The sequence below is a fragment of the Sardina pilchardus genome, chromosome 5 (assembly GCF_963854185.1).
Source record: "Sardina pilchardus chromosome 5, fSarPil1.1, whole genome shotgun sequence".
Lineage (NCBI taxonomy): Eukaryota > Metazoa > Chordata > Actinopteri > Clupeiformes > Clupeidae > Sardina > Sardina pilchardus.
Window position 1 is genome coordinate 1,124,053 of NC_084998.1, and position 27,500 is coordinate 1,151,552.

Genomic DNA, 27,500 nt, shown 5'->3' on the forward strand with positions numbered 1-27,500 from the left:
GAAAATTAACCAAATTTGGTGATCATGTGTGTTGCTCATGCACATTCCCACCAACAAATAGGTGTTGCTTTGTCAGATTCCGAAATGTCACGGGTCCGCACCGCAGGTACTCGGGCCCGCCATTGCCGCTTGCGGCTATATTTTTAGTTGGTGTTGCTGGTCTACCTTGCTGGTTTTTACTGGCCACGCCAGCTTATGTTGGTCATTCTAGAAAACCAGCTTGACCATCTTTGTCAAGCTTGACAGGCTGGTCACCAGCATGACCATCTTAAACCAGTTGTATCCCAAACGACAGGCTGGTCACACCAGCACGACCAGCTTCCTCAGATGGTCACGCCAGCATGTCTAGCTGGTGGCCTAACCAGCTACACCAGCAAAGACCAGCAATAGCTGGAAGAAAACCAGCAAAGACCAGCAAAAAACAGCTAAAACCAGTTTTTTCTCAGCTGGGCAGGACCATTTGACCAAGCGCTTCTGGCTGCTCAACACAACAGATGCTCATCAGAATACCGCAGTGGGCGATTGGGGATATACATGTTGATCATTGAATTAAGATAGCAGGGAGCAGATCCAGTCAGTGTCCTACAAACCAGTGAGAGATTTACATTTAATTCTGGCCACTATAGGGAGCCAGTGGAGAGTAATGTATCACAATAATATAAACACATATAAAGCTATATCCCTATATAATGCTACATAAGGGATTTAGCACAATATATTCTGTGGCTCTGCGAATGTGAATTGTGACCCAAGAAATTCACCCTTGCATTGGTGCATTTTCAATGACCTGTAGGTGACACTGTGACGAAGTATTTCCCTTTCACTGTTGCCACACACAATTCTATGACCCACAAACACTTTTCGACTTTTCATTATTTTTCTCCTATTCAGGTAAAATTGTAGTGTAAATGAGAGCATACCAGAGTCCTATGTACACACACTATATGATTGATCGATATGCCGAATAATGTCCTACTTTTTGTTGTTATGGAAATGGTCCTCCTAAACTGCTGGTAAGTACAGCTAATATAGCGGCCATGTAACTACAGCTAATATAGCAGCCATATAGCTACAGCTAATATACTGTAGCGGCCATATACAGCTAATATAGCGGCCATGTAACTACAGCTAATATAGCGGCCATGTAGCTACAGCTAATTTAGCGGCCTTGTAACTACAGCTAATTTAGCGGCCATATACAGCTAATATAGCGGCCATGTAACTACAGCTAATTTAGCGGTCATGTACCTACAGCTAATTTAGCGGCCATGTAACTACAGCTAATTTAGCGGCCATGTAACTTCAGCTAATATAGCGGCCATGTTACTACAGCTAATTTAGCGGCCATGTAGCTACAGCTAATATAGCGGCCATGTAACTACAGCTAATTTAGCGGCCATGTAACTACAGCTAATTTAGCGGCCATGTAACTACAGCTAATTTAGCGGCCATGTAACTACAGCTAATATAGCGGCCATGTAACTACAGCTAATATAGCGGCCATGTAACTGCTGGTAAGTACAGCATGAATACAGCCACTCAATTACATAAGTGCCGATTTGTCACAGTATCGCATGCTGGCCTGAAGATTCTCCAGCGTTTGAGTGTGTGAGTGTGTGAGTGTTGAAGTGTGTGAGTGTGTGAGTGCGTCACATGCTGATTCTGCTCCAGGCAAACTGTGTTGCTTTACATGACTCATCCACAAGTAGATCACACCGTTTACAAGGGGGGGGGAGGAGGAGAGGGAGAGAGAGAGAGAGAGAGAAAGAGAGAGGGAAGAGAGAGAAGAGAAAGAGAGGGAGAGGAAGAGAGAGAGAAGAGAAAGGGGGAGGGGGAGAGAGGAGAAAGGAGGAGAGGGAGAGAGAAAGAGAGAGGGAAGAGAGAGAAGAGAAAGGAGGAGAGGGAGAGAGAGAGAAGAGAAAGGGGGAGAGGGCGAGAGAGAAAGAGAAAGAGAGAGGGATGAGCCAGGAGAGGACAGGGCCAGCGCTGTCCAGCTCAGACTGCAGGCTCCCTGTTATGAAATATAGCCGAGCGCTCCGTAATCTGGTGGGCTGAGGTCTGCTAATCCCAACACATCACATGTAGAGATTAACAAGCTTCAGCGGCAGGGAGTGAGAGAAAGAGCGATAGAGAGAGAGCGGGAGAGGGAGGGAGAGAGAGAGAGAGGGAGGGAGAGGGAGGGAGGGAGGAAGCTGTCCAGTGAGGGAACGAGATTGTGTGTGTGCATGGGAGAAGGAGAGGAGGGCTCAGCAACGTGATTGGTGGGCAGAAATAGATTAACCAATCAGGACAGGGTATGTAAAAAAGGCACGGCTGCAGCAGAGCTGAGAGGAAAGGGAGCTGTATTGACACAGACACAGAGCTGAAGCATGCAGAACAGCACACACAACACAGCACAGCACAGCACAGCACAGCACAGCACAGAACACAGTGATGAGGAACCAAGAGGGATGATTCTGTTATGGAGCACAGCACGGAGCAGCCACAGGAACTACTAGAAAAGATGACATCATCCCACCAGGATATCACACGCTGAGGAGACAGACGGATAAACACAGAACAGCGGAAGAAAGAGAGAGAGAGAGAGAGAGAGAGAGAGAGGTGTAGTTTCAGGGAGAGGAGAGGAGAAGAGGACAGGAGAGGAGAGGAGAGGAGAGGAGGAAGCATGAGGACAGCCAAGAAAGGGAGCGTTGAGATGCCGGCGTTCATGCGTCAGCTGGTGAAGGAGACGGAGAAACGAGTGAGTTCCTTCTTTAAAGGTGGCCGCCAAGGAGGAGGAGGAGGAGGAGGAGGAGGAGGAGGAGGAGGGGAGCAGGCGGAGGGGGAGGAGGGCGGTAGCGAGGAGGAGGGCGGGGCGATCCCCTGCCCCTACCTGGAGCGGCCGGTGCTGGACAAGCTGCTGGAGGAGGGCTGCTCGGCGGACGGCAGCGTCCACTTCGCCTGCGGCTGCATGCAGGGCTGGCGCTCCACCATGGAGGACTTCCACAACTGCTACCCGCAGCTGGGCGGCACGCTGGCCACGTGGGCATTCTTCGCCGTGTTCGACGGGCACGCGGGCAGCGCAGTGGCACAGCACTGCTCACGGAACCTGCTGGAACACATCCTGGCCACGGGTACGGACACACACACACACACACACACACACACACACACACACACCACACACACACACACACACACACACACACACACACACACACACACACACACACACACAGCTCACAGAACCTGCTAGAGCACATCCTGGCCACGGGTACGGACACACACACACACACACACACACACACCCACACACACACACACACACACACACTGCTCACTGAACCTGCTGGAACACATCCTGGCCACGGGTACGGACACACACACACACACACACACACACACACACACACACACACTGCTCACAGAACCTGCTAGAGCACATCCTGGCCACGGGTACGGACACACACACACACACACACACACACACACACACACACACTGCTCACAGAACCTGCTAGAGCACATCCTGGCCACGGGTACGGACACACACACACACACACACACTGCTCCTAAAATCTGCTGGAACACTTCCTAGGCATGGGTACATACATACACACATGCACAAACACACACACACACGCACACACACATGCACGCTGTTCCAAAACCTGCTGGAACACTTCCTGCCCATGGGTACATACACACGTGCCACACACACACACACACATATGCGCACACACTCTCTTGCTAGGCTGCAGGGACATTATTCAGCACTGTGGTCAATAGAGTGAAAAGTGTAAGATTGTCCTGCAGGAATGAAACAGAATGAGCAACATTTACTACTACTACTATTATTATTATTATTATTATTATTATTATTATTATTATTATTATTATTATTATTATTAATAATAATAATAATTATAGTAATGATAATGATAATAATAATAATAATAATTCTGTGTGTTGTAAAGTGTGAGATTGTCCTGCAGGAATTGGACATAATGAAATAGTGAGATGCAATTCCTTTACTGTTACAGCTGATGTTTATACATTAGACGTCATTATTTATGAGAAACATCCTTTCTTAATCATTATTCTGTATAATAATAATAATAATAATAATTATAGCTATTATTATTATAATGTTACATAGGCCACGCCCACTCATTCTGCTGGTTTGTGCTTTTGTTGTTTGATGAGCACTTTTAATAATCATTCCGTGTTGTTGACATTTTCATTAACGACATTTAGTCTCATGAGATGAGTTGAATGTTATTAACCTGACTTTGCATAATTATTCCATATTGTTGACATTATTTTAATCACACAAATGTTCCATTTGCGATATGTAAACATGCGTACTGTTCCTCTTATGTAAAGCCCTGGAACAGCCAGGCCGGTGTGCAGCACTCATCAGATGCTCACTTACGTTACGTAACGATATGATTATGCCATCAGCACACACACACACACACAGCAGGCGGCCCAAACACACTCATCTGCTCCTGGCTGTGGCGCCACTTCCACACCACACCGCCACATGCGCGCCAGATCTGGGCCACACGCGGCTGGCCTCCGGGTGGACGGAGGCGTGAATCGTAAACGCAAACGCTAGCTGTCCAGAGGCTCCACACTGAGTCACGTGTGTGTGTGTGTGTGTGTGTGTGTGTGTGTGTGTGTGTGTGTGTGTGTGTGTGTGACTTGTTATTATGATAATATTAATATTAATATTCTTATTCCTTTCTGGAGTTGAGTCATCAGTCAACCAGCATTAGGAGCCTTTCATGTTGCTGCTATGGCAACACGGCTCACCAGGCTGCCCCAAGTCTCCTCACCTGAGCTGTGGGTGTGGCCCCAAGTCTCCTCACCTGAGCTGTGGGTGTGGCCCCAAGTCTCCTCACCTGAGCTGTGGGTGTGGCCTAAGTCTCCTCACCTGAGCTGTGGGTGTGGCCCCAAGTCTCCTCACCTGAGCTGTGGGTGTGGCCTAAGTCTCCTCACCTGAGCTGTGGGTGTGACCTAAGTCTCCTCACCTGAGCTGTGGGTGTGGCCCCAAGTCTCCTCACCTGAGCTGTGGGTGTGGCCTAAGTCTCCTTACCTGAGTTGTGGGTGTGGCCTAAGTCTCCTCACCTGAGCTGTGGGTGTGGCTTACGTCTCCTCATCTGAGCTGTGGCTCTGACCTAAGTCTCCTCACCTGAGCTGTGTTATTGGAGATGGGTGTGGCCTAAGTCTAGAAATGGGTGTGGTCAATGTCTGGAAATGGGTGTGGTCTGGGAGATGGGTGTGGCCCACACACTGATGAAACAGTAGCTCACTGTATGTGCTGTTAGATAACAATGTCTGATAAAGCATTATGAATGCCGATGTGTGTATGACTAAATAATATTGCTATTGCTAATACTACTACTGCTGACGCTAATGTGCCTCTCAGGCTCGGTGGGTCCAGAGGAGGACGTGGATTATGAATGCAGATGTGTGTATGACTAAATAATATTGCTATTGCTAATACTACTACTACTGATGCTAATGTGCCTCTCAGGCTCGGTGGGTCCAGAGGAGGACGAGGAGGGCGTGACAGAGGGCCTGACGGAGGGCTTCCTGCGCATGGACAAGCAGCTGCACGGCGTGGCGTCCAGAGAGGGCTGGGAGCGCGGCGGCACCACGGTGGTGTCCACTCTGCTGACGCCCCAGAGCATCTACTTCGCCAACCTGGGCGACTCGCGGGCACTGCTGTGCCGAGGCGGGCGAGTGGGCTTCGCCACCGCCGACCACAAGCCCTACAGCCCGGCGGAACGGGAGCGCATCGAGCGCGCGGGGGGATCGGTCACCCTGCAGCGGGTCAACGGCTCCCTGGCGGTCTCGCGCGCGCTGGGCGACTTCGGCTACAAGACGGCGGAGTGGCGGTCGGCGCGCGAGCAGATGGTGTCGCCGGAGCCCGAGGTGACCGTGGTGGAGCGCTCGCCCATGGACGAGTTCCTGGTGCTGGCCTGCGACGGAGTCTGGGACGCCATCAGCAACGAGGACCTCTGCCAGTTCGTCAGCAGTCGACTGCGCGTCTGCTCCGACCTCACGGACGTCTGCTCCCAGATCATCGACCTCTGCCTCTACAAGGTCAGTGCCCAAACATCATCCACCTCTGACCTCTGCCTCTACAAGGTCAATGCGCCACAGGTGGATGTAGCTACAGGTGGCTTGTATTGGGTCGTCTTGACCACATGTCTGGTCAAGAGACACTCTGTCCATGCACCACATGAGTTCCCCTGACCAATGGAAACGCATCCACTAACTCATACACACTACATGTGCTCATCCGTTTACCCAGAAATGTCTTCTGCTGCACTTCTGGACACAAATCCCCATGAGGGTGCAAATAGGGAGCCGTCTTAGCCCGGCCCTTCAGCTGGCCAGCAGTGGCAGCTCAGTTTTGGAGACTCAGCACTGTATTGGGCAGTTGAGTGGCCTGTATTGGGCAGCTGAGTGACCTGTATTGGGCAGTTGAGTGACCTCTATTGGGCAGTGCAGTGGCCTGTATTGGAGACTCAGCAGTGGGCAGCGCAGTGGCCTGTATTGGGCAGTGCAGTGGCCTGTATTGGGCAGTGCAGTGGCCTGTATTGGGCAGTTCAGTGGCCTGTATTGGAGACTCAGCAGTGGGCAGTGCAGTGGCCTGCATTGGGCAGTTGAGTGGCCTGTATTGGGCAGTGCAGTGGCCTGTAATGGGCAGTTTAGTGGCCTGTATTGGGCAGTTGAGTGGCCTGTATTGGGCAGTTGAGTGGCCTGTATTGGGCAGTTTAGTGGCCTGTATTGGGCAGTTGAGTGGCCTGTATTGGGCAGTGCAGTGGCCTGTATTGGGCAGTTCAGTGGCCTGTATTGGGCAGTGCAGTGGCCTGTATTGGAGACTCAGGGGACGCTGGTGTGCTGGTTGTCATGACGCTGCTGACGTGTGTTATGTAAGAGGCCCGTGGAGATGCTGCTGGAGGGGACGCTGTGCTGTGCAGTGACCTGGAAATGTCTCTTCTCTCTCCCCCTCTTACGTCCTGATACACCAGCACTCCTGGAGCACACACACACACACACACACACACACACACACACACACACACACACACACACTTCACACACACACTTCACACACACACATACCCCCCCCCACACACACACACACACTTCACACACACACATACAGTACACACATACACATACACACACACACACACACACACACACACACACACACACACTTCACACACACACACACACACACACACACACACACACACACACATACACACACACACACACACACTTCACACACACACATACAGTACACACATACACACACACACACACACACACACACACACACACACACTTCACACACACACACACACACACACAAACACACACACACACACACACACACACACACACACACTTCACACACACACACACATACCCCCCCCCCCCCCACACACACACACACACACACACATACCCACACACACACACACACACACACACACACACACACATACCCACACACACACACACACACACACACACACACACACACACACACACACACACACACACACACACACACACATACCCACACACACACACACACACACACACACACACACACACACACACACACACACACACACACACACACACACACATTGGGCCAAGGTGCTGTGCGCACACCCAGCAAATCCTCCTCTATTCTTAGAGCTGAAGAGCTGCAGATTAGGACTTCTGAACGCAGCAGCAGCAGCATCCTGCATCCACCAGCTGACCACCACCACACCCACACCCACACCGCTATTCCTCCTCCTCCTCCTCCTCCTCCTCCTCCTCCACACCTCCTCCTCCTCCTCCACACCTCTGTTCCTCCTCCTCCACACCGCTATTCCTCCTCCTCCTCCTCCTCCACACCTCCTCCACACCTCCTCCTCCTCCACCACACCGCTATTCCTCCTCCTCCTCCTCCACACCTCCTCCTCCTCCTCCTCCACACCTCCTCCTCCTGCTCCTCCACACCTCCTCCTCCTCACTGCTCCTCCTCCTCCTCCACACCTCCTCTACACCTCCTCCTCCTCCTCCATACCTCCTCCAGACCTCCTCCTCCTCCTCCACACCGCTCCTCCTCCTCCTCCTCCTCACCTCCTCCACACCTCCTCCTCCTCCTCTACACCACTCCTCCTCCACTCCTCCTCCACACCACTCCTCCTCCAATTCCAACGGCCAAGGGAACTTTATCAGAATGCATAATATCCTCGATCCATGAAATAGCTGGCCTTAAAAAAATTAAATCTGCCTGCCCCTTTGTTAACCTTACGTGTTAAATTCCCACATAGGGGGTCAAATACTTCCTTCCCCCTAGCATTTAGGAAGAACATTTATTTATTTACAATACATTCTTCAATCACAAAGAAAATTGGTGTACTTAGCGGTTTTATTTTTACTCATTTTTTTAATTAAGACATTAAGATTTATTGTCAAATGATGATTTTATATTCTTCTTTTTAGGCAACTTTAGCATGGTATCAAATACATTTTCTCCCCACTGTATGTACTGTATGTGTGTGTGCCCATGTGTGTGTATGTGCATGTGTGTGTGCCCATGTGTGTGTGCCCGTGTGTGTGTGCCCATGTGTGTGTGCCCATGTGTGTGTATATGCATGTGTGTGTGCCCATGTGTGTGTACATGATGTGTGTATGCCCATGTGTGTGTGCCCATGTGTGTATATGCATGTGTGTGTGCCCATGTGTGTGTATATGATGTGTGTGTGCCCATGTGTGTGTGCCCATGTGTGTGTATATGCATGTATGTGTGCCCATGTGTGTGTATATGCATGTGTATATGCATGTGTGTGTGCCCATGTGTGTGTGTGTATATGCATGTGTGTGTGCCCATGTGTGTGTATGTGCATGTGTGTGTGCCAATGTGTGTGTGCCCGTGTGTGTGTGCCCATGTGTGTGTATATGCATGTGTGTGTGCCCATGTGTGTGTGCCCATGTGTGTGTGTGTATATGCATGTGTGTGTGCCCGTGTGTGTGTGTATATGCATGTGTGTGTGCCCATGTGTGTGTGTATATGCATGTGTGTGTGCCCATGTGTGTGTGCCCATGTGTGTGTGCCCGTGTGTGTTCCCGTGCCTAATGTGGTCTGAGGGCAGCACACCGCTGCTGTGTGTAATCCTAATCCGACTCTTTAATCTGGTTGACTCGTAGACGGAGCTTTTTAATGCTCTCACACTTCCTTCCTCTGGCAGCTGGTTCAGTGACGCAGCAACAACAAGCACAATGAAATACAGAGCATTTACAGAGCACAGGTGGACTACAGACAGCACAGACAGAGTAGAGTCATCACACAGACACAGCACAGAGCACAGACAGAGTAGAGTACAGACAGAGCACAGACACAGCACAGATAGAGTAGAGTACAGACAGAGCACAGAGCACAGACAGAGTAGAGTACAGACAGAGTACAGACAGAGCACAGACACAGCACAGAGCACAGACAGAGTAGAGTACAGACAGAGCACAGAGCACAGACAGAGTAGAGTACAGACAGAGCACAGAGCACAGACAGAGTAGAGTACAGACAGAGTACAGACAGAGCACAGACAGAGTAGAGAGCACTGGATTTGTGGCTAGACTTGTGAAGATTTAGATACTCCTCCAACACACTGAGTGATGTGACTCTGAGATGCCCCCCCCCCTTACTGTGCAAATCTTGTTCTGCTCCCTGGGGGAGTCTGAGTGACCAAAGTGACGTCATGACGACACACATGCTGTAGCCGACTCTCTCCCAGGGCACACACACACACACACACACACACACACACACACTGTCTCCCGGGGCAAGGGCTCTGCATTTCCCAGCTCAAATCAACATTCCCATCGGCGTTCCCTATCCTTCATGAGACGAGACTAGACAGCATGAGAGCCTCTCCCTCCCTCTCTCTCTCTCTCCCCCTCTCTCTCTCTCCCTCCCTCCCTCTCTCTCTCTCCCTCTCTCTCTCTCCCTCCCTCCCTACCTCCCTCCCTCTCTCTCTCTCTCTCCCTCCCTCTCCCTCTCTCTCTCCCACACTGATGTGGCTCAGACGGGCTGTTGACAGCGTGTTCAACATTCCCATCGGCTTTCCTCTCTGTTATTTAAGAGCGCTGCAGACCACGGAGCATCTGGAATCTGACTCTTCTTGTTCAGAGTACATCAACATCAAAATGGCATTTACATTTTTCATTAGCAGACACTTTTACACTTTTAAGTGCTGGCGAAATGAGAAATAACATCCGGCCACATAGTAAAGGCAACCACAGACAACAACAAATACACAACAAACACCAGGAGACGAGCAGAGGATGAGAGCACAGAAGTGGAAGTGCTCATGACATAAGAGTCAGAGGAGGAAGTCTTCCTGTCCTGTAACTGACCCTAGTGATCATAAGAGTCAGAGGAGGAAGTCTTCCTGTCCTGTAGCTGACCCTAGTGATCATAAGAGTCAGAGGAGGAAGTCTTCCTGTCCTGTAACTGACCCTAGTGATCATAAGAGTCAGAGGAGGAAGTCTTCCTGTCCTGTAACTGACCCTAGTGATCATAAGAGTCAGAGGAGGAAGTCTTCCTGTCCTGTAACTGACCCTAGTATTCATAAGAGTCAGAGGAAGAAGTCTTGTTGTGTCTTATTGTCCTGTAACTGACCCTAGTGCTGATAAGGATCAGAGGAGGAAGTCTTATTGTCCTGTAACTGACCCTAGGCAGATGGGTTGGACCCTTGAGTTGTGTATCTGTCCGAGGTTTCTTCCTATATGTATCTCCAATTCTAGGGAGTTTTTCCTCATCCCTGTTACTCATGGGCTCTCTCTGAATGTTTACTACTCTGTAAAGCGCCATGAGACATGTGAAATGTTTTGGCACTCTGTAAGTAAAAATAAATTGAAATTGAAATTAGTCAGGGTGTAGTTGGAGGTGGTAGTCAGCAAAGATTCTAGAACAGAGTTCTAGAATCTTTGGTAGTCAGGGTGTGGTAGTCAGGGTGTAGTTGGAGATGGTAGTCAGGGTGTAGTTGGAGATGGTAGTCAGGGTGTTGTTAGAGGAGGTAGTCAAGGTGTATTTTAAGGAGGTGGTAGTCAGGGTGTAGTTAGAGGTGGTAGTCAGGGTGTAGTTATAGGAGGGTGTAGTTAGAGGGTGAAGTTAGGGTGTGGTTAGAGGAGGTAGTCAGGGTGTAGTTATAGGAGGGTGCAGTTAGGGTGTGGTTATAGGAGGGTGAAGTTAGGGTGTGGTTATAGGAGGGCGTAGTTAGAGGGTGAAGTTAGGGTGTGGTTATAGGAGGGTGTAGTTAGAGGGTGAAGTTAGGGTGTGGTTAGAGGTGGTAGTCAGGGTGTAGTTATAGGAGGGTGTAGTTAGAGGGTGTGGTTATAGGAGGGTGTAGTTCAGTGGCGGTTGCTGCTCATTGGAATAGGGGAAGCTCTGATAAAAATGGTCAACTATTAAATTCATATTATTGCTACTATATTGTTATTTGAGGGGGAAATATATCCTAAAACAGAATAGACCAAACAGTAGCCTATAGACGAATCCGGCACTGGATTCGTCAGATACGTAGGGTTCTGAGACATGCAGCTGGCTTGGTTAGATTAGAACTAAGCTTACATTTGACCAGTTCACTTTGGGGGGTTAAATATGCTGGTAGCCTACTAGAGTTATAGTACGTGACTATTCTACGTTCTTCATATGCCTTGCTGTTTTATTTGGAATCTCCCATGGTGGGGAATGCTATCAAATAGCTTATAAAATTCAAGTAAACAATATAGCCGCAAGCGGCGATGGCGGGCCCGAGCACCTGCGGTGCGGAGACCTGTGACATTTCGGAATCTAACAAAGCAACATGTGCGTGTTGGTGGGCATGTGCATGAGCAACACACATGCCCACCAAATTTGGTCAATTTTCCTGAATGTATGTGTCAACCACAACAGAAACACGCTAGGTGGCGCTATAGAGTCCCTAAGCCACACCCCAGGCCAGAGCTCTATCTCTGACTATCGATAGCAATAACGCACAAGCCCACCAAACTTAGTTCATTTTCGTGAATGTGTGTGTCAACCACAACAGACAATGCGCTAGGTGGCGTTATACAGTCCCTAAGACACCCTTGGCCAGAGCGCTGTCTCTGAATAGCTATAGCAATAACACACATGCCCACCAAATTTGGTTCATTTTCGTGAATATATGTGTCAACCACAACAGACAATGCGCTACGTGGCGCTATAGATCCCCTAAGCCACACCCTTGGCCAGAGCTCTATCTCTGTATCCATATTTGTAGTCCAAATTTGAGATGATAACCAGTGTGTTGATATGGTGTACTGTAAATCATGCATCTGTAAGGCTTACATCAATATCTTTGCTTCAGATCATTGAATTCATAAAACCTGTTGCTGTTTTTAATGTGTGTGTGTGTGTGTCTTGATGTAAACTAAACTAAGTCATGATTGTTTGACTTTTCTGTATTCTGGTTATTACATGCTATTCCAACCAAGCATTTTTGTGAGGATAAGAACCACTTTAGTGGTGGACTGGTCGGGGATTGAACCGGCAACCCTCCAGTTACAAGCCCCAAGCCCTAACCAGTAGGCAACGGCTGCCTCAAGGGGGGGGGGGGGGTGTTGTGTGTGTGTGTGTGTGTGTGTGTGTGTGTGTGTGTGTGTGTGTGTGTGTGTGTGTGTGTGTGTGTGTGTGTGTGTGTGTGTGTGTGTGTGTGTGTGTGTGTGTGTGTGTGTGTGTGTGTGTGTGTGTGTGTGTCTGTGTCTCTAGAAAGCCGCGCGCTTGTCAATGTGTGTGTGTGTGTGTGTTAGTTAGGGGGGACCCGAGAAGGGGGGTGACAGAGTGTGTGTGTGTGTGTGTGTGTGTGTCTGTGTCTCTAGAAAGCCGCGCGCTTGTCAATGTGTGTGTGTTAGTTAGGGGGGACCCGAGAAGGGGGGTGACAGAGTGTGTGTGTGGGTGTGTGTGTGTCTGTGTCTCTAGAAAGCCGCGAGCGTGTCAATGTGTGTGTGTTAGTTAGGGGGGACCCGAGAAGGGGGGTGACAGAGTGTGTGGGTGTGTGTGTGTCTGTGTCTCTAGAAAGCCGCGCGCGTGTCAATGTGTGTGTGTTAGTTAGGGGGGACCCGAGAAGGGGGGTGACAGAGTGTGTGGGTGTGTGTGTGTCTGTGTCTCTAGAAAGTCGCGCGCGTGTCAATGTGTGTGTGTTAGTTAGAGGGGACCCGAGAAGGGGGGTGACAGAGTGCGTGCGTGTGTCTGTTAGTTGCAACAGAGAGACAGAGAAGCAGAGGGAGGAGGGGCTGTGTGATTGGGCAAATATGAAATTAAAAATAACTCACTTTCTGTTAACATGGTTACGATCAAAATTGCAGCATAGGTTGATATGATTATATTCATTCATCAACTCGCTTCAAAATATTTTAGCTAAAACTGTGTCCACCACAATCATTAATGCGCTTTTAAAAATCACAAACAACACCAAATTCAAAACTTTGTATATGACTGACACTACAAACACACTAACTACTACTCCATTAAATTTCATCCAAATTAGTCACTGTTTTCTGCCTATAACACCAAGTTATTGTTCCTTTTATAAGACACCTAGGTTCAAACCTTCGCCATTTCAATATACTTTTGAAATTCAAAAATCTGGTCGCAATTCCTCTTGGGCAACCCCTCAAGATCATTTTACTGCTGAAATGACATGATTTCAGTAAACCGTCTAGGAGAAGTATATCAAAATACATGATGTGCAAAAATCTGAAAATCTCACATAATTCAAATTCTTTTAATATTTACTATATAGTTTCAATGTAAAACTTGTTTAGAATAATACAACACACATGTCCACCAAATTTGGTTCATTTCAGTGAATGTATGTGTCAACCACAACAGACAGCGCGCTAGGTGGCGCTATAGAGTCCCTGAGCCACACCCTAGGCCAGAGGTCTGTCTCTCAGTAGAGGCATCAATTCTACAGGTAGCTGCCAAATTTCAAGAGTTTTAGAGCATGCCAAGTTGGTGAAAAAGGGCAAAACATTCCGGTAAGGGGAAAATACTATAATAAGAATAATAATCTGAGCAAAAACAATAGGGCCTTGCACCTACGGTGCAGCCGCTGCTACAGCGGCCGCACCTCGGTGCTCGGGCCCTAAATATTGCCGCAAGCGGCGATGGCGGGCCCGAGCACCTGCGGTGCGGAGACATGTGACATTTCGGAATCTGACAAAGCAACATGTGCGTGTTGGTGGGCATGTGCATGAGCAACACACATGCCCACCAAATTTGGTCAATTTTCCTGAATGTATGTGTCAACCACAAAAGACAACACGCTAGGTGGCGCTATAGAGTTCCTAAGCCACACCCTAGGCCAGAGCTCTATCTCTGACTATCGATAGCAATAACGCACAAGCCCACCAAATTTGGTTCATTTTCGTGAATGTGTGTGTCAACCACAACAGACAATGCGCTAGGTGGTGTTATACAGTCCCGAAGACACCCTTGGCCAGAGTGCTGTCTCTGAATAGCTATAGCAATAACACATGCCAACCAAATTTGGTTCATTTTTGTGAATGTATGTGTCAACCACAACAGACAATGCACTAGGTGGCGCTATAGAGTCCCTAAGCCACACCCGAGGCCAGAGCTCTGTCTCTGAATAACTATAGCAATAACACACATGCCCACCAAATTTGGTTAATTTGGGTGAACGTACACAGACAATGCGCTAGGTGGCGCTATAGAGTCCCTAAGCCACACCCTAGGGCAGAGCTCTATCTCTGACTATCGATAGCAATAACGCACAAGCCCACCAAATTTGGTTCATTTTCGTGAATGTTTGTGTCAACCACAACAGACAATGCGCTAGGTGGCGTTATACAGTCCCGAAGACACCCTTGGCCAGAGTGCTGTCTCTGAATAGCTATAGCAATAACACATATGCCAACCAAATTTGGTTCATTTTTGTGAATGTATGTGTCAACCACAACAGACAATGCACTAGGTGGCGCTATAGAGTCCTTAAGCCACACCCGAGGCCAGAGCTCTGTCTCTGAATAACTATAGCAATAACACACATGCCCATAAAATTTGGTTCATTTTGGTGAATGTACGTGTCAACCACAACAGACAATGCATTAGGTGGCGCTCTAGAGTCCCTAAGCCACACTCTAGGCCAGAGCTCTGTCTCTGACTACCGATAGCAATAACACACAAGCCCACCAAATTTGGTTAATTTTGGTGAATGTTTGTGTCAACCACAACAGACAACGCACTAGGTGGCGCTATAGAGTCCCTACGCCACACCCTCTGCCAAAGCTCTGTCTCTGACTAGCCATAGCAATAACACACAAGTCCACCAAATTTGGTTCATTTTGGTGAATGTACGTGTCAACCACAAAATATAATGTGCTGCTAGGTGGCGCTATAGAGTCCCAAAGCCACACCTTAGGCCAGAGCTCTGTCTCTGACTAGCTGAAGCAATTCCACATGTAGCTGCCAAATTACATCCAATTCATAATCTTTTTTCTGCCTATAACACCAACTTCCTGTTTCTCAATAAAACACCATAATTCAAACCTTCGCCATTTCGATATACTTTTGAAATTCAAAAATCTGGTCGCAAATCCTCTCGGGCAACCCCTCAAGATCATTTTAGTGCTTATATGACATGATTTCGATAAACCGTCTAGGAGAAGTGTTTCAAAATACATGATGTGCAAAATTCATAATCATAACCATAACTCAAATTCTTCGAATATTTGCTATAGAGTGTAAATGTAAAAATTGTTTAGATTAATACAACACACATGCCCACCAAGTCTGGGCCATTTTCGTGAATGCATGTGTCAACCACAACAGACAGCGTGATAGGTGGCGCTATAGAGTCCCTGAGCCACGCCCTAGGCCAAAGCTCTGTCTCTGAGTTTCGATTGCAATTCTACAAATGGCTGCCAAATTACAAGAGTTTTAGAGCATGCCAAGTTGGTGAAAAAAAAAAAACAGGTAAGACGGAAAAAGAATAATAAATATAGCCGCAAGCGGCGATGGCGGGCCCGAGCACCTGCGGTGCGGAGACCTGTGACATTTCGGAATCTACAAAAGCAACATGTGCGTGTTGGTGGGCATGTGCATGAGCAACACACATGCCCACCAAATTTGGTAAATTTTCCTGAATGTATGTGTCAACCACAACAGACAACATGCTAGGTAGCGTTATAGAGTCCCTAAGCCACACCCTACGCCAGAGCTCTATCTCTGACTATCGATAGCAATAACGCACAAGCCCACCAAATTTGGTTCATTTTCGTGAATGTGTGTGTCAACCACAAAAGACATTGCGCTAGGTGGCGTTATACAGTCCCTAAGACACCCTTGGCCAGAGCGCTGTCTCTGAATAGCTATAGCAATAACACATATGCTAACCAAATTTGGTTCATTTTGGTGAATGTATGTGTCAACCACAACAGACAATGCACTAGGTGGCGCTATAGAGTCCCTAAGCCAAACCCGAGGCCAGAGCTCTGTCTCTGAATAACTATAGCAATAACATACATGCCCACCAAATTTGGTTCCTTTGGGTGAATGTACGTGTCAACCACAACAGACAATGCGCTAGGTGGCGCTATAGAGTCCCTAAGCCACACCCTAGGCCAGAGCTCTATCTCTGACTATCGATAGCAATAATGCACAAGCCCACCAAATTTGGTTCATTTTCGTGAATGTTTGTGTCAACCACAACAGACAACGCACTAGGTGGCGGTATAGAGTCCCTACGCCACACCCTATGCCAAAGCTCTGTCTCTGACTAGCCATAGCAATAACACACAATACCACCAAATTTGGTTCATTTTCGTGAATGTTTTTGTCAACCACAACAGATAACGTGCTGCTAGGTGGCGCTATAGAGTCCCAAAGCCACACCTTAGGCCAGAGCTCTGTCTCTGACTAGCAGAAGCAATTCCACATGTAGCTGCCAAATTACATCCAATTCATAGCCTTTTTTCTGCCTATAACACCAACTTCCTGTTTCTTAATAAAACGCCATAATTCAAACCTTCGCCATTTCGATATACTTTTGAAATTCAAAAATCTGGTCGCAATTCCTCTCGGGCAACCCCTCAAGATCATTTTAGTGCTGATATGACATGATTTCGATAAACCGTCTAGGAGAAGTGTTTCAAAATACATGATGTGCAAAAATCATAATCATAATCATAACTCAAATTTGTTTAAGATTCACTATGTAGTGTAAATGTAAAAGTTGTTCAGATTCATGCAACACATCTGCCTACCAAATTTGGTTCATTTTCGTGCATGCACGTGTCAACCACAACAGACAGCGCGGTAGGTGGCGCTATAGAGTCCCTGAGCCACACCCTTGGCCAGAGCTCTGTCTCTGAGTAGCGTTACCAATTCCACATCTTACTGCCAAATTTCAAGAGTTTTAGAGCATGCCAAGTTGGTGAAAAAAGGCCAAACATGACCTGTAAGAGGATTCCACAGACATAATAATAATAATAATAATAATAATAATAATCTGAGCAGAAGCAATAGGGCCTTGCACCTACGGTGCAGCCGCTGCTACAGCGGCCGCACCTCGGTGCTCGGGCCCTAATAATCTGAGCAGAAACAATAGGGCCTTGCACCTACGGTGCAGCCACTTTCAGTGGCCGCACCTCGGTGCTCGGGCCCTAATTAGCAATTTAGCCAAGCAACACAGTTATTATAGCGAGCTATGTGGCTAGCCTACAACTTAGCCTAAACACACAACTGAAACAAATGCAAATCACGAACTCTGTAACTCCACATTACGGTTTTATTGATAGGATATGTTGTGTACAACATGCAATAGAATTAAAAATTTGAGCCTTGCCTCTCGAGTTCACCTGCCAACCCTGTAAGGTTCCGTAACTTTCACGCATCCCTGAACTTGAAACCAGAGACCGTCTCTGTTGAAACTTCCTGTGCAATCGCGAAATATGCTTGTCAATCAAAAAAAATGACGGTTCCTCCAATCATCATACAGAAGCTCGGCATCCGAGCCATCCCACTGTCCCATTCACCCCCAGAGAGGCCGGGCTTCCCTGGATATGACGAATTTGCGGCGTTTATCCAATATTAATCTAGCTTTTCCTGCACTAAGACCAGCCCACTCCGTAGTGCCATCGAAGTCCAGTGAGGCCGAGCCTCTATGGGGATTTTAATGGATCGTGTCGTCACTCAATGCATTAGACGTGCGAAATCACGATAGATGACAGGCAAAACCTTGTTGCAAAACGAAACTATAACGATATAGCCATGAAGTTGAACACGTTTTTAGCATGTTCTAGTTGGAATATTAGGCTTGCTAATGTAGCTCATAATAGGCATTATTTCATGCAATTTCCCGTGATATTTTAGAGGAGGCTGAGCCTCCCCTGCACTCAATGAGCAATCGCCTCTGGTGTAGTTAGAGGGTGAAGTTAGGGTGTGGTTAGAGGTGGTAGTCAGGGTGTAGTTATAGGAGGGTGTAGTTAGAGGGTGTAGTTAGGGTGTAGTTAGAGGGTGAAGTTAGGGTGTGGTTAGAGGAGGTAGTTAGGGTGTGGTTAGAGGTGGTAGTCAGGGTGTAGTTATAGGAGGGTGTAGTTAGAGGGTGTAGTTAGGGTGTAGTTAGAGGGTGAAGTTAGGGTGTGGTTAGAGGAGGTAGTTAGGGTGTGGTTAGAGGAGGGTGTAGTTAGAGGGTGAAGTTAGGGTGTAGTTAGAGGAGGTAGTCAGGGTGTAGTTATAGGAGGGTGTAGTTAGAGGGTGAAGTTAGGGTGTGGTTAGAGGAGGTAGTCAGGGTGTAGTTATAGGAGGGTGTAGTTAGAGGGTGAAGTTAGGGTGTGGTTAGAGGAGGTAGCTGGAGGAGGAAGGAGAAGGAGAGGACAGGAAGAGTGGAAGTGCCTTGTACATTTTAAAGTCTTGTGCATCTTTAAGTGCATCAAGAACGGTTCCCCTGTTGTGTTGTTTCTCTTTCTGGTGTCCATCTGAACGGTTCCCCTGTTGTGTGTGTGTGTGTGTGTGTGTGTGTGTGTGTGTGCAGGGGAGTCTGGACAACATCAGCGTGCTCCTGGTGTGTGTCTAAACGGTTCCCTGTTGTGTGTGTGTGCGTCTAAACGGTTCCCTGTTGTGTGTGTGTGTGTGTGTGTGTGTGTGTGTGTGCGCAGGGGAGTCTGGACAACATCAGCGTGCCCCTGGTGTGTTTCCCCGCGGCGCCCCAGTTGTGTGTGTGTGTCTAAACGGTTCCCTGTTGTGTGTGTGTGTGTGTGTGTGTGTGTGTGTGTGCAGGGGAGTCTGGACAACATCAGCGTGCTGCTGGTGTGTTTCCCCGCGGCGCCCCCGCTGTGCCCGGACGCCCTGCGCCAGGAGGCCGAGCTGGACCACCTGCTGGAGGCCAAAGTGGCAGGTGCCGTCACACACACTCACCTGAGAAACACGGCAGGACCGTCACACACACTCACCTGAGAAACACGGCAGGACCGTCACACACACTCACCTGATCATCAGCGCCACACACTCACTTGAGAAACACGTCATCAGCGCCACACACACGGCAGGACCGTCACACACACTCACCTGAGAAACACGGCAGGACCGACACACACACTCACCTGAGAAACACGGCAGGACCGTCACACACACTCACCTGATCATCAGTGCCACACACTCACCTGAGAAACATGTCATCAGCGTTACACACACTCTCACCTGAGAAACACGTCATCTGCGTGTTTAATCTGCACGACTGTTAAGGCTCTCTATTGAATTCTCATCAGGGTTTTTCCACATAACTACCAGGCCTAGTGTCCTTCACGTGAGTGCTTCTGGACATAACTACCAGGCCTTTATGTCAAATACAGTTGGCTGTATGAGTGCATTCATTAGTCAGTTAGTTTGTTGTCGTTTGTGTGTTAGTTAGTTTGTTGTTGTTTATGTGTTGGTTACTTTGTTGTTGTTTGTGTGCAGAGATCTTCGAGGAGCTGAGTGGCCGGGGGGAGGAGCCTGACCTGCTGTCCGTTCTCACGGTTCTGGCCTCAACTGTAATTCCAGGGCTCCCACCAGGTGGCGGACTTCAGAGCAAGTGAGTGCACTCGCTGACATATTAATGCCCTATTAGTGCACTCTCACTCTCATATTAGTGCACTCCCACTCTCATAAGTGCACTCCCACTCTCATATTAGTGACATATTAGTGCACTCTCACTCTCATATTAGTGCACTCCCACTCTCATATTAGTGCACTTCCACTCTCATATTAGTGCACTTCCACTCTCAAATTAGAGCACTCCCACTCTCATAAGTGCACTCCCACTCTCATATTAGTGCACTCTCACTCTCATATTAGAGCTAGATTTACATAACACAAACACAAACAGACACTCCCCAGTATCTAGCTTTAATATTGGTAACATTGCATAATTACGGTAATACATAGCCTAGAATAGATGAATTGATGAGTTCAACCTTTTCTATGGGTGTAACATAACCATGTGAATTGAGGGAAGCTGGTGAGCTGGTGGAGTCTCCAGATGTCTCATTGGTGTCTCATTGGTGTCTCATTGGTGTCTCATTGGTGTTTCATTGGTGCTCTGTGTTGCAGGCGCAACTGCATCATCTCTGCTTACTACCAGCAAAAGGAGGCACGGCAACTGAGGTTATCTCAGGTAGGTCTCCAGTTTATAAGTCAATCTAGCACCTCATTTTCTCCTGCCTAGTACAGTCTCCAGAGATGTCCTCTACAGGTGTGGCAGTACAACTATTTCTGTTTTTTTGTTTGTTAATAGGAAATGGGTGGAGCATCAGAGACCTTCTAATTGTACTCATTGTTGCAGTATGTCAAAGGACTATCCGATACCACTCCAGGACTATCTGATACCATACCAGGACTATCCAATACCACGCCAGGACTATCCAATGCCACTCCAGGACTAGCCAATACCACGCCAGAATCCCACATGTGCAACATGTACAAGAGGATTCATTATTTGCACAAGTGTTTTCAAATGTCACATTGATTCATGTGATATTTGATATTTAAATGACTGTCTTTTTTATTTTCTATTTTTATTTTATTTGTCTTTATTTGACTTTATCTTTTCTATTGAAGATAATGTGTATGAGTTATTCTGATGTGGACGTGAAACTAAGGGTGCGCTGCGATCCCATGGCTCCTACACTGAGAGGCCTACCCACTGCACAGGGTGAAGAATTCACAGGGAACTCCATCACTAAAACAGTTTTATTTGGAATGCTAGTCCATAGTTACCGTAGAGATGTTTGGATTGCCCTGCTAGTCCTTAGTTACCATAGATATGTTTGGATTCACGAGACACATCCAACGCATCATCCGTTCAAAACAGTGGAGAGTTAGCTTGCTAGCTTGCTAATGTTTGATAGTTGGCTCGCCACATTTCAAACGTGATTTGAGTGTACTGTACAGGGTTTATTTATCTCTAGATTTCTCAAAATCCAAGCATGAAAAAGCCGATGGCGTATATCTGCAAATATGGCCGCTTCAGACTATCAACTAAAATCTAGATGCCATCTTTGCAGTTCCCTCCACTGAAGTGATGTTGCTATAGCACCCTACACATTGCAGTTCCCTCCGGTGAAGTGCTGTTGCTATAGCGCCCTACACATTGCAGTTCCCTCCGCTGAAGTGCTGTTGCTATAGCGCCCTACACATTGCAGTTCCCTCCGCTGAAGTGCTGTTGCTATAGCGCCCTACACATTGCAGTTCCCTCCGCTGAAGTGCTGTTGCTATAGCGCCCTACACATTGCAGTTCCCTTCCAACTGAACACTGTCGCCCCCTACAGAACGGAATATCACTTCACATCTGAACACCCTGAACACCCTGAACACCCTGTACACCCTCTACACCCTGAGTCTACTGCTGGCTGAATCAGAGGATCTGCCAGACCTGGTGCTCATGCCAGAACTAGGCCAAATCCACGCCAGAACTAGGCCAGATTCAGGCCAAATCCGCGCCAAATCCATGCCAGAACTAGGCCAGATTCAGGCCAAATCCACGCCAGACCTAGGCCAGATCTAGGTGGGATCGGTTGCAGACTCAGCTGTGTTCTAGGACTAGTTTCAACAAGATCAGTAACGCATTAAGTCAGGCGAGAGAAGAAACCAGGCGAAGCTTTTATTGAATACTTTGAATATATCGAGTTGTGAGTGTCAGAGCATCGGTGGTAAAGTTCAACTGTACTGTATATTTGATTGTAATCCCATGACCGATGAGGGCACAGGAAAGTGTGTCTTCTGAGAGTCTTTTCCCCTTGATATATATATATATATATCAGTGATGTCATGCTTCCCCTTGATATATATATCAGTGATGTCATGTTGTCAGGGAGATTAGATTGTTCAGGTGCAGTTTATTGGTAGACCCTTGGTCCGCGTAAAGGAATCCCACATGTGTGTGAGCTAGTCCAAGGAATCCCACATGTGTGTGAGCTAGTCCAAGGAATCCCACATGTGTGTGAGCTAGTCCAAGGCATCCCACATGTGTGTGTGTGAGCTAGTTTAAGGAATCCCACATGTGTGTGAGCTAGTCCAAGGAATCTCACATGTGTGTGAGCTAGTCCAAGGAATCCCACATGTGTGTGTGAGCTAGTCCAAGGCATCTGTCTTCCCTGCTGAAAAAAACAGCAAGAAACCAGCTTAGGCTGGTAGCTGGTTTTAGCTGGTCTTTGCTGGTCTTTGCCCAAAACACAGTTATTATTGCTGGTCTTTGCTGGTGTAGCTGGTTAGGCCACCAGCTAGACATGCTGGCGTGACCATCTGAGGAAGCTGGTCGTGCTGGTGTGACCAGCCTGTCGTTTGGGATACAACTGGTTTAAGATGGTCATGCTGGTGACCAGCCTGTCAAGCTTGACAAAGATGGTCAAGCTGGTTTTCTAGAATAACCAACATAAGCTGGCGTGGCCAGTAAAAACCAGCAATGTAGACCAGCAACACCAACTAAAATGACCAGCTTAAGGTGGTACGACAATCAAAACCAGCTGAATTACCATCATAAGCTGGGTAAACCAGCTGAAGGTGTGTTTTCGCGAGAGTTTTGCTGGTCTAGCTGGTTAACCATCAAAGGGTGGTCAAATAAGCTGGTTAACAAGCTGGTCAACCAGCAAACCACCTTTAGCTGGTCAGGCTGTTTTTTTCAGCAGGGTTATCTCTGTCTTTCCAAGACCAGACCCTCAGGGGCTCACTTTGCTCGCTTGCTCTCACAAACTCTCAATTAGGGTTACGGTTCGGGGCTGGGGGTGGTGTGGTTAACGTCAGTGGTTGAGTTTGGTTAAGTAGATGTTCAGTAATGGTTCAATTCTTAGCAGTTAAAGACTCTACATGAATTTAAACCAACTAAAGTCTCTGTAGGTCATAGACTTTCCGAGTAGAGTTACCACCCATGATGCCAGTCTGGTCTTGGTCCAGTGTACACTTTACTCAGTATAAGGCTTCCAACCACCTGTGGTGCAGATTGGGTCCAAATGCAGTTCTTCCTAACGGTGAAACCTTACAGGATCCAAATGCAGTACTTCCTAACGGTGAAACCTTCCTTCAGTCCACAGTTCATGTTCTCTTGGTTTGCATGAGGTGTAATTCTGCAGCCTTAATGATCTCTATGAAGTTATCCTAACAGATATTGGTTAAGAGTCGTTACCTTAAACATCAGCCATAATAAGTATACATTGCTATAAAGTGTGAAATATGATGTTCCCTGTACATTGTACACATCATGTATTAAGATGGCGTTCACCAAAGTTGGTGATTTAGGAAACATAAAAGTGAAATAGCAGAACAAGACTGCTGTCCTCCTTTGTTTTCCGTCTTCGGTGGTTATACGAATGCACTTCCTGTAAAGATTTATATTCCACTACTAGTATGATTTTTAACTCCGTTAAGTACACTATTTTGTCATTAGTATGTGATCATGCAAATTGCCATCACATCAAGTGCAAGTCTGTGCCATACTATAGTGCACACTCTTCTTCTACAGTACTTATGTTTTATGGACTCATCATTCCTATAGTGCACACTCTTCTTCTACAGTACTTATGTTTTATGGACTCATCATTCCTATAGTGCACACTCTTCTTCTACAGTACTTATGTTTTATGGACTCATCATTCCTATAGTGCACAGACTGCACACTCTTCTTCTACAGTACTTACTGTATGTTTTATGGATTCATCATTCCACTAAGTCCATTTTCCAGTATTCTCCCATTTTGAGGTATTGAAATAATCATACCATGTAGCCTTACTAAGACTTAATTATCAATCACATCAATCCTTACTGATTATACATTATACTTGCTAAGATTGCTTACTGTACGACTGCTACTAAGGACAAGCAGTGGTTTGGCTTGAAAATAATATACGTTAGTCCAGCACTGTGGACTTGCTTTGTGTGGCGGTGTAGGAGGATGGACACATGAAGGATAAACACGGGTGCTGACACTCCGTGCTGTCCAGAGTGTATTTCTCCTGACCGAGACACTCCGTGCTGTCCAGAGTGTATTTCTCCTGACCGAGAGGCTCCGAGGGTCTGGGCGGCTGCGTGTCGGCCGCTCTTGTAAATCAGTGTGCGTGCGCGGCGGTGTGAAGAGTGCCTGAGGATCTCTCTCTCCGATCGCTCTGATTGCCCATCGCAGCAGCCAATCACTTCAGGAGCTGAACCGGCCTCTCAGAACGCCATCATCAGCACAGGGACGCGCTCAACAGCGCCAGTCTGCCTCCTGTCATCTCAACTCAGACACGCCGGCCACATCATGGAGGACTATGGAGGATGCCATCTCCATCTGTCTCAAGTCAGACACCGTTTAAATCTCTGAATCATCCACTCGCTTACAACAGACGTCCAGTTCATCTCAGAAACCAAGTGAATGGTGCGTGACTCACATGTCCTATGAAGTAAGAGCCTCTGGTCAAACGTTATTCCCTACAGAGAACGTGAAAAGCAATCGAATCAGCCTTAAGACTGACGCTGTTATGAGAAATATAAAAATACTCCAAGAGTGTCCTGTGTGCTGCTGGACGTCCTGTTGGTCAGCGGTGGTCACCTGTCCACGCTGGTCTCCTGCAGGCGGTTGTTCATGATGGCGAAGGCCCCGACGCCGCCGGAGAAGCCGTTGTGGCGTGCGAGACTGAGGCTCTGGCTCTGGCTGTGGCTCTGGCGCGGGTTCCCGTGGGCCGTCTCACACAGCTGCTTCTGCAGGATGGCCAGCGACACCTTGTTGGACGCCATGAAGTCGTTGACGGAGATCATCTCTCCGGAGAGCCGGCGTCCGGCCGCGTGTCCAGCCTCGGGCCCCAGGCCGCCGTCCGTCTCGCTGTCGCACACCGTCTCCACGGAGGCGTTGCCGCGCTGCCTGGTGGGAGTGGCCGGCTGGACCGCGTTGCGCTTGAGCGCCCTGGACCTGCCGTGGCTGACCAGAGGGTGCGGAGCGCGGCGGCCGGAGGGCAGACACGGGCAGCAGCAGCCTCGCCACCTCGCCCGCCTACTACGCCCGCGATGACACGGGCACGAGGCCTTCCGCCCGCACGCCAGCCTGGCCAGGATCCAGTTGAGCGTCTGCTTGATGACGATGGACAGCACGTTGAAGAGCGAGTAGATGCAGCACACGCCCATGAGGATGAGGAGGCCGTTGCCGAGGCGATAGGCGTCCTGCGCCGGGTAGTGCTGCCGCTGGCTGCTGACGAGGTCGCCGAAGCCGATGGTGCTGAAGGCCACGAAGCAGAAGTAGAGCGCGTCTGTGTAGCCCCACCCCTCCGCCCCGGCGTACAGCGCCGACGCCCCGCAGGCCACCAGCAGCGCCGCCGCGCCCAGGATCAGCATCACGTAGTACACCGACGGCTTCCAGCCCTCCAGGCTGTCGTCACGGCTACGCCGCTCCTCCCCGCCCAGCTGCCGCTCGTGGCACCAGCGCATGACGTACGCCAGCATGGTGATGATGCGCTCCAGGAACAGGTTGAAGAACAAGATGGTGGCCGCGCAGCCCAGCAGCCCGTAGAACATCAGGAAGATCTTCCCCGCCATGGTGGCCGGCGTCGTCATCCCGAAACCTGCCACACAGCAGCACGTTTAAGGACCCCAACATCTTAATTATATCAACAATAGCATTCATAATATTCTTCATTTTGTTCTTAAGAAGGTCTTATGAAACCTGCCCAACAGCAGCACGTTTACGGACACCAACATCTCAATTATATTAACAATAGCATTATTAGCAACATCTTAATTATATCAACAATAGCATTCATAATATTCTTCATTTTGTTCTTAAGAAGGTCTTATGAAACCTGCCCAACAGCAGCACATTTATGGACACCAACATCTTAATTATATCAACAATAGCATTCATAATATTCTTCATGTTGTTCTTAAGAAGGTCTTATGAAACCTGGGAAACAGCCGCACAGCTCAACCACAGATTTATGGACAGCAATATCTTAATTATATTACTGTAACAATATAATTAATAATGTTCTTAATTTTGTTCTTAAGCAGGTCTTACGAAAACTCTTAAGCAGATTCACAAAGGTGTTCTTAAACCTCAGAATCGATTAGTTTCATTCTTATCAAGGTGTGTGTGTGTGTGTGTGTGTATGTGTGTAGTAACTGACCGATAGTGGACACCATGGTGTGTGTTATGAAGGTGTGTGTGTGTGTGTGTATATGTGTGTGTGTGTGTCTGTGTGTGTGTGTAGTAACTGACCGATAGTGGACACCACGCCGTGTGTTATGTGTGTGTGTGTGTGTGTGTGTGTGTGTGTGTGTGTAGTAACTGACCGATAGTGGACACTACGCCGTGTGTTATGGGGTGTGTGTGTGTGTGGTAACTGACCGATAGTGGACACCACGGTGTGTGTTATGTGTGTGTGTGTGTGTGTGTGTGTAGTAACTGACCGATAGTGGACACCACGCCGTGTGTTATGAGTGTTATGAGGGTGTGTAGTAACTGACCGATAGTGGACACCACGCCGTGTGTTATGAGGGTGTGTGTGTGTGTGTGTGTGTGTGTGTGTGTGTGTGTGTGTAGTAACTGACCGATAGTGGACACCACAGTGTGTGTGTGTGTGTGTGTGTGTGTGTAGTAACTGACCGATAGTGGACACCACGGTGCCCACGAAGTAGAAGGCCCCGGAGAAGTCCCATCGCGGGCGCAGGGCGTCCACTCTGATGCCGGCGGCGTTGGCGCGCTCGTAGTGGCGCAGCAGGGTGGTCAGGGCGTCCGGGGCGACGGCGTGCTGCCGCGTGAAGTTGTGCAGCGTCTCCTGCCAGCGCCGCTGTGCCCGCAGCTCGGACGGGCGCTCCAGCGCAGAGAAGATGGCGGCGCCACACAGCAGGTAGCCCAGGATGAGCGCCGCCAGCAGGCCGAAGCGGGCGTTGTCCTCGTTCATGCCCAGCGCACAGCAGCAGCTCCTATTGGCCCGCGCCCGCGCCATGG

The 27,500-nt window shown here is 48.4% G+C and overlaps 2 protein-coding genes across 2 annotated transcripts in view; one reads left to right on the plus strand and one right to left on the minus strand.

Annotated features, from left to right (window-relative positions):
* Positions 1-2,431: 2,431 nt before the first annotated feature.
* On the plus strand, positions 2,432-23,268 carry ppm1nb (protein phosphatase, Mg2+/Mn2+ dependent, 1Nb (putative)). The gene is made up of 6 exons (XM_062535894.1): positions 2,432-3,113; positions 5,522-6,093; positions 19,334-19,451; positions 20,012-20,126; positions 20,645-20,708; positions 20,829-23,268. Exons 1-6 carry the CDS (start codon positions 2,666-2,668, stop codon positions 20,856-20,858), a joined length of 1,347 nt encoding a protein of 448 aa, XP_062391878.1. The 5' UTR covers positions 2,432-2,665; the 3' UTR covers positions 20,859-23,268.
* Positions 23,269-25,108: 1,840 nt separating this feature from the next.
* Positions 25,109-27,500, minus strand: part of kcnk12l (potassium channel, subfamily K, member 12 like) — an 8,246-nt gene continuing 5,854 nt past the window's right edge. Inside the window, exons 2-4 of the mRNA XM_062535895.1 lie at positions 27,156-27,472; positions 25,560-26,115; positions 25,109-25,478 (exon numbers count right to left, since the gene is read on the minus strand). Coding sequence (XP_062391879.1) covers positions 25,109-25,478; positions 25,560-26,115; positions 27,156-27,472 — 1,243 coding nt within the window. The remainder of the gene's footprint in view (positions 25,479-25,559; positions 26,116-27,155; positions 27,473-27,500) is intronic.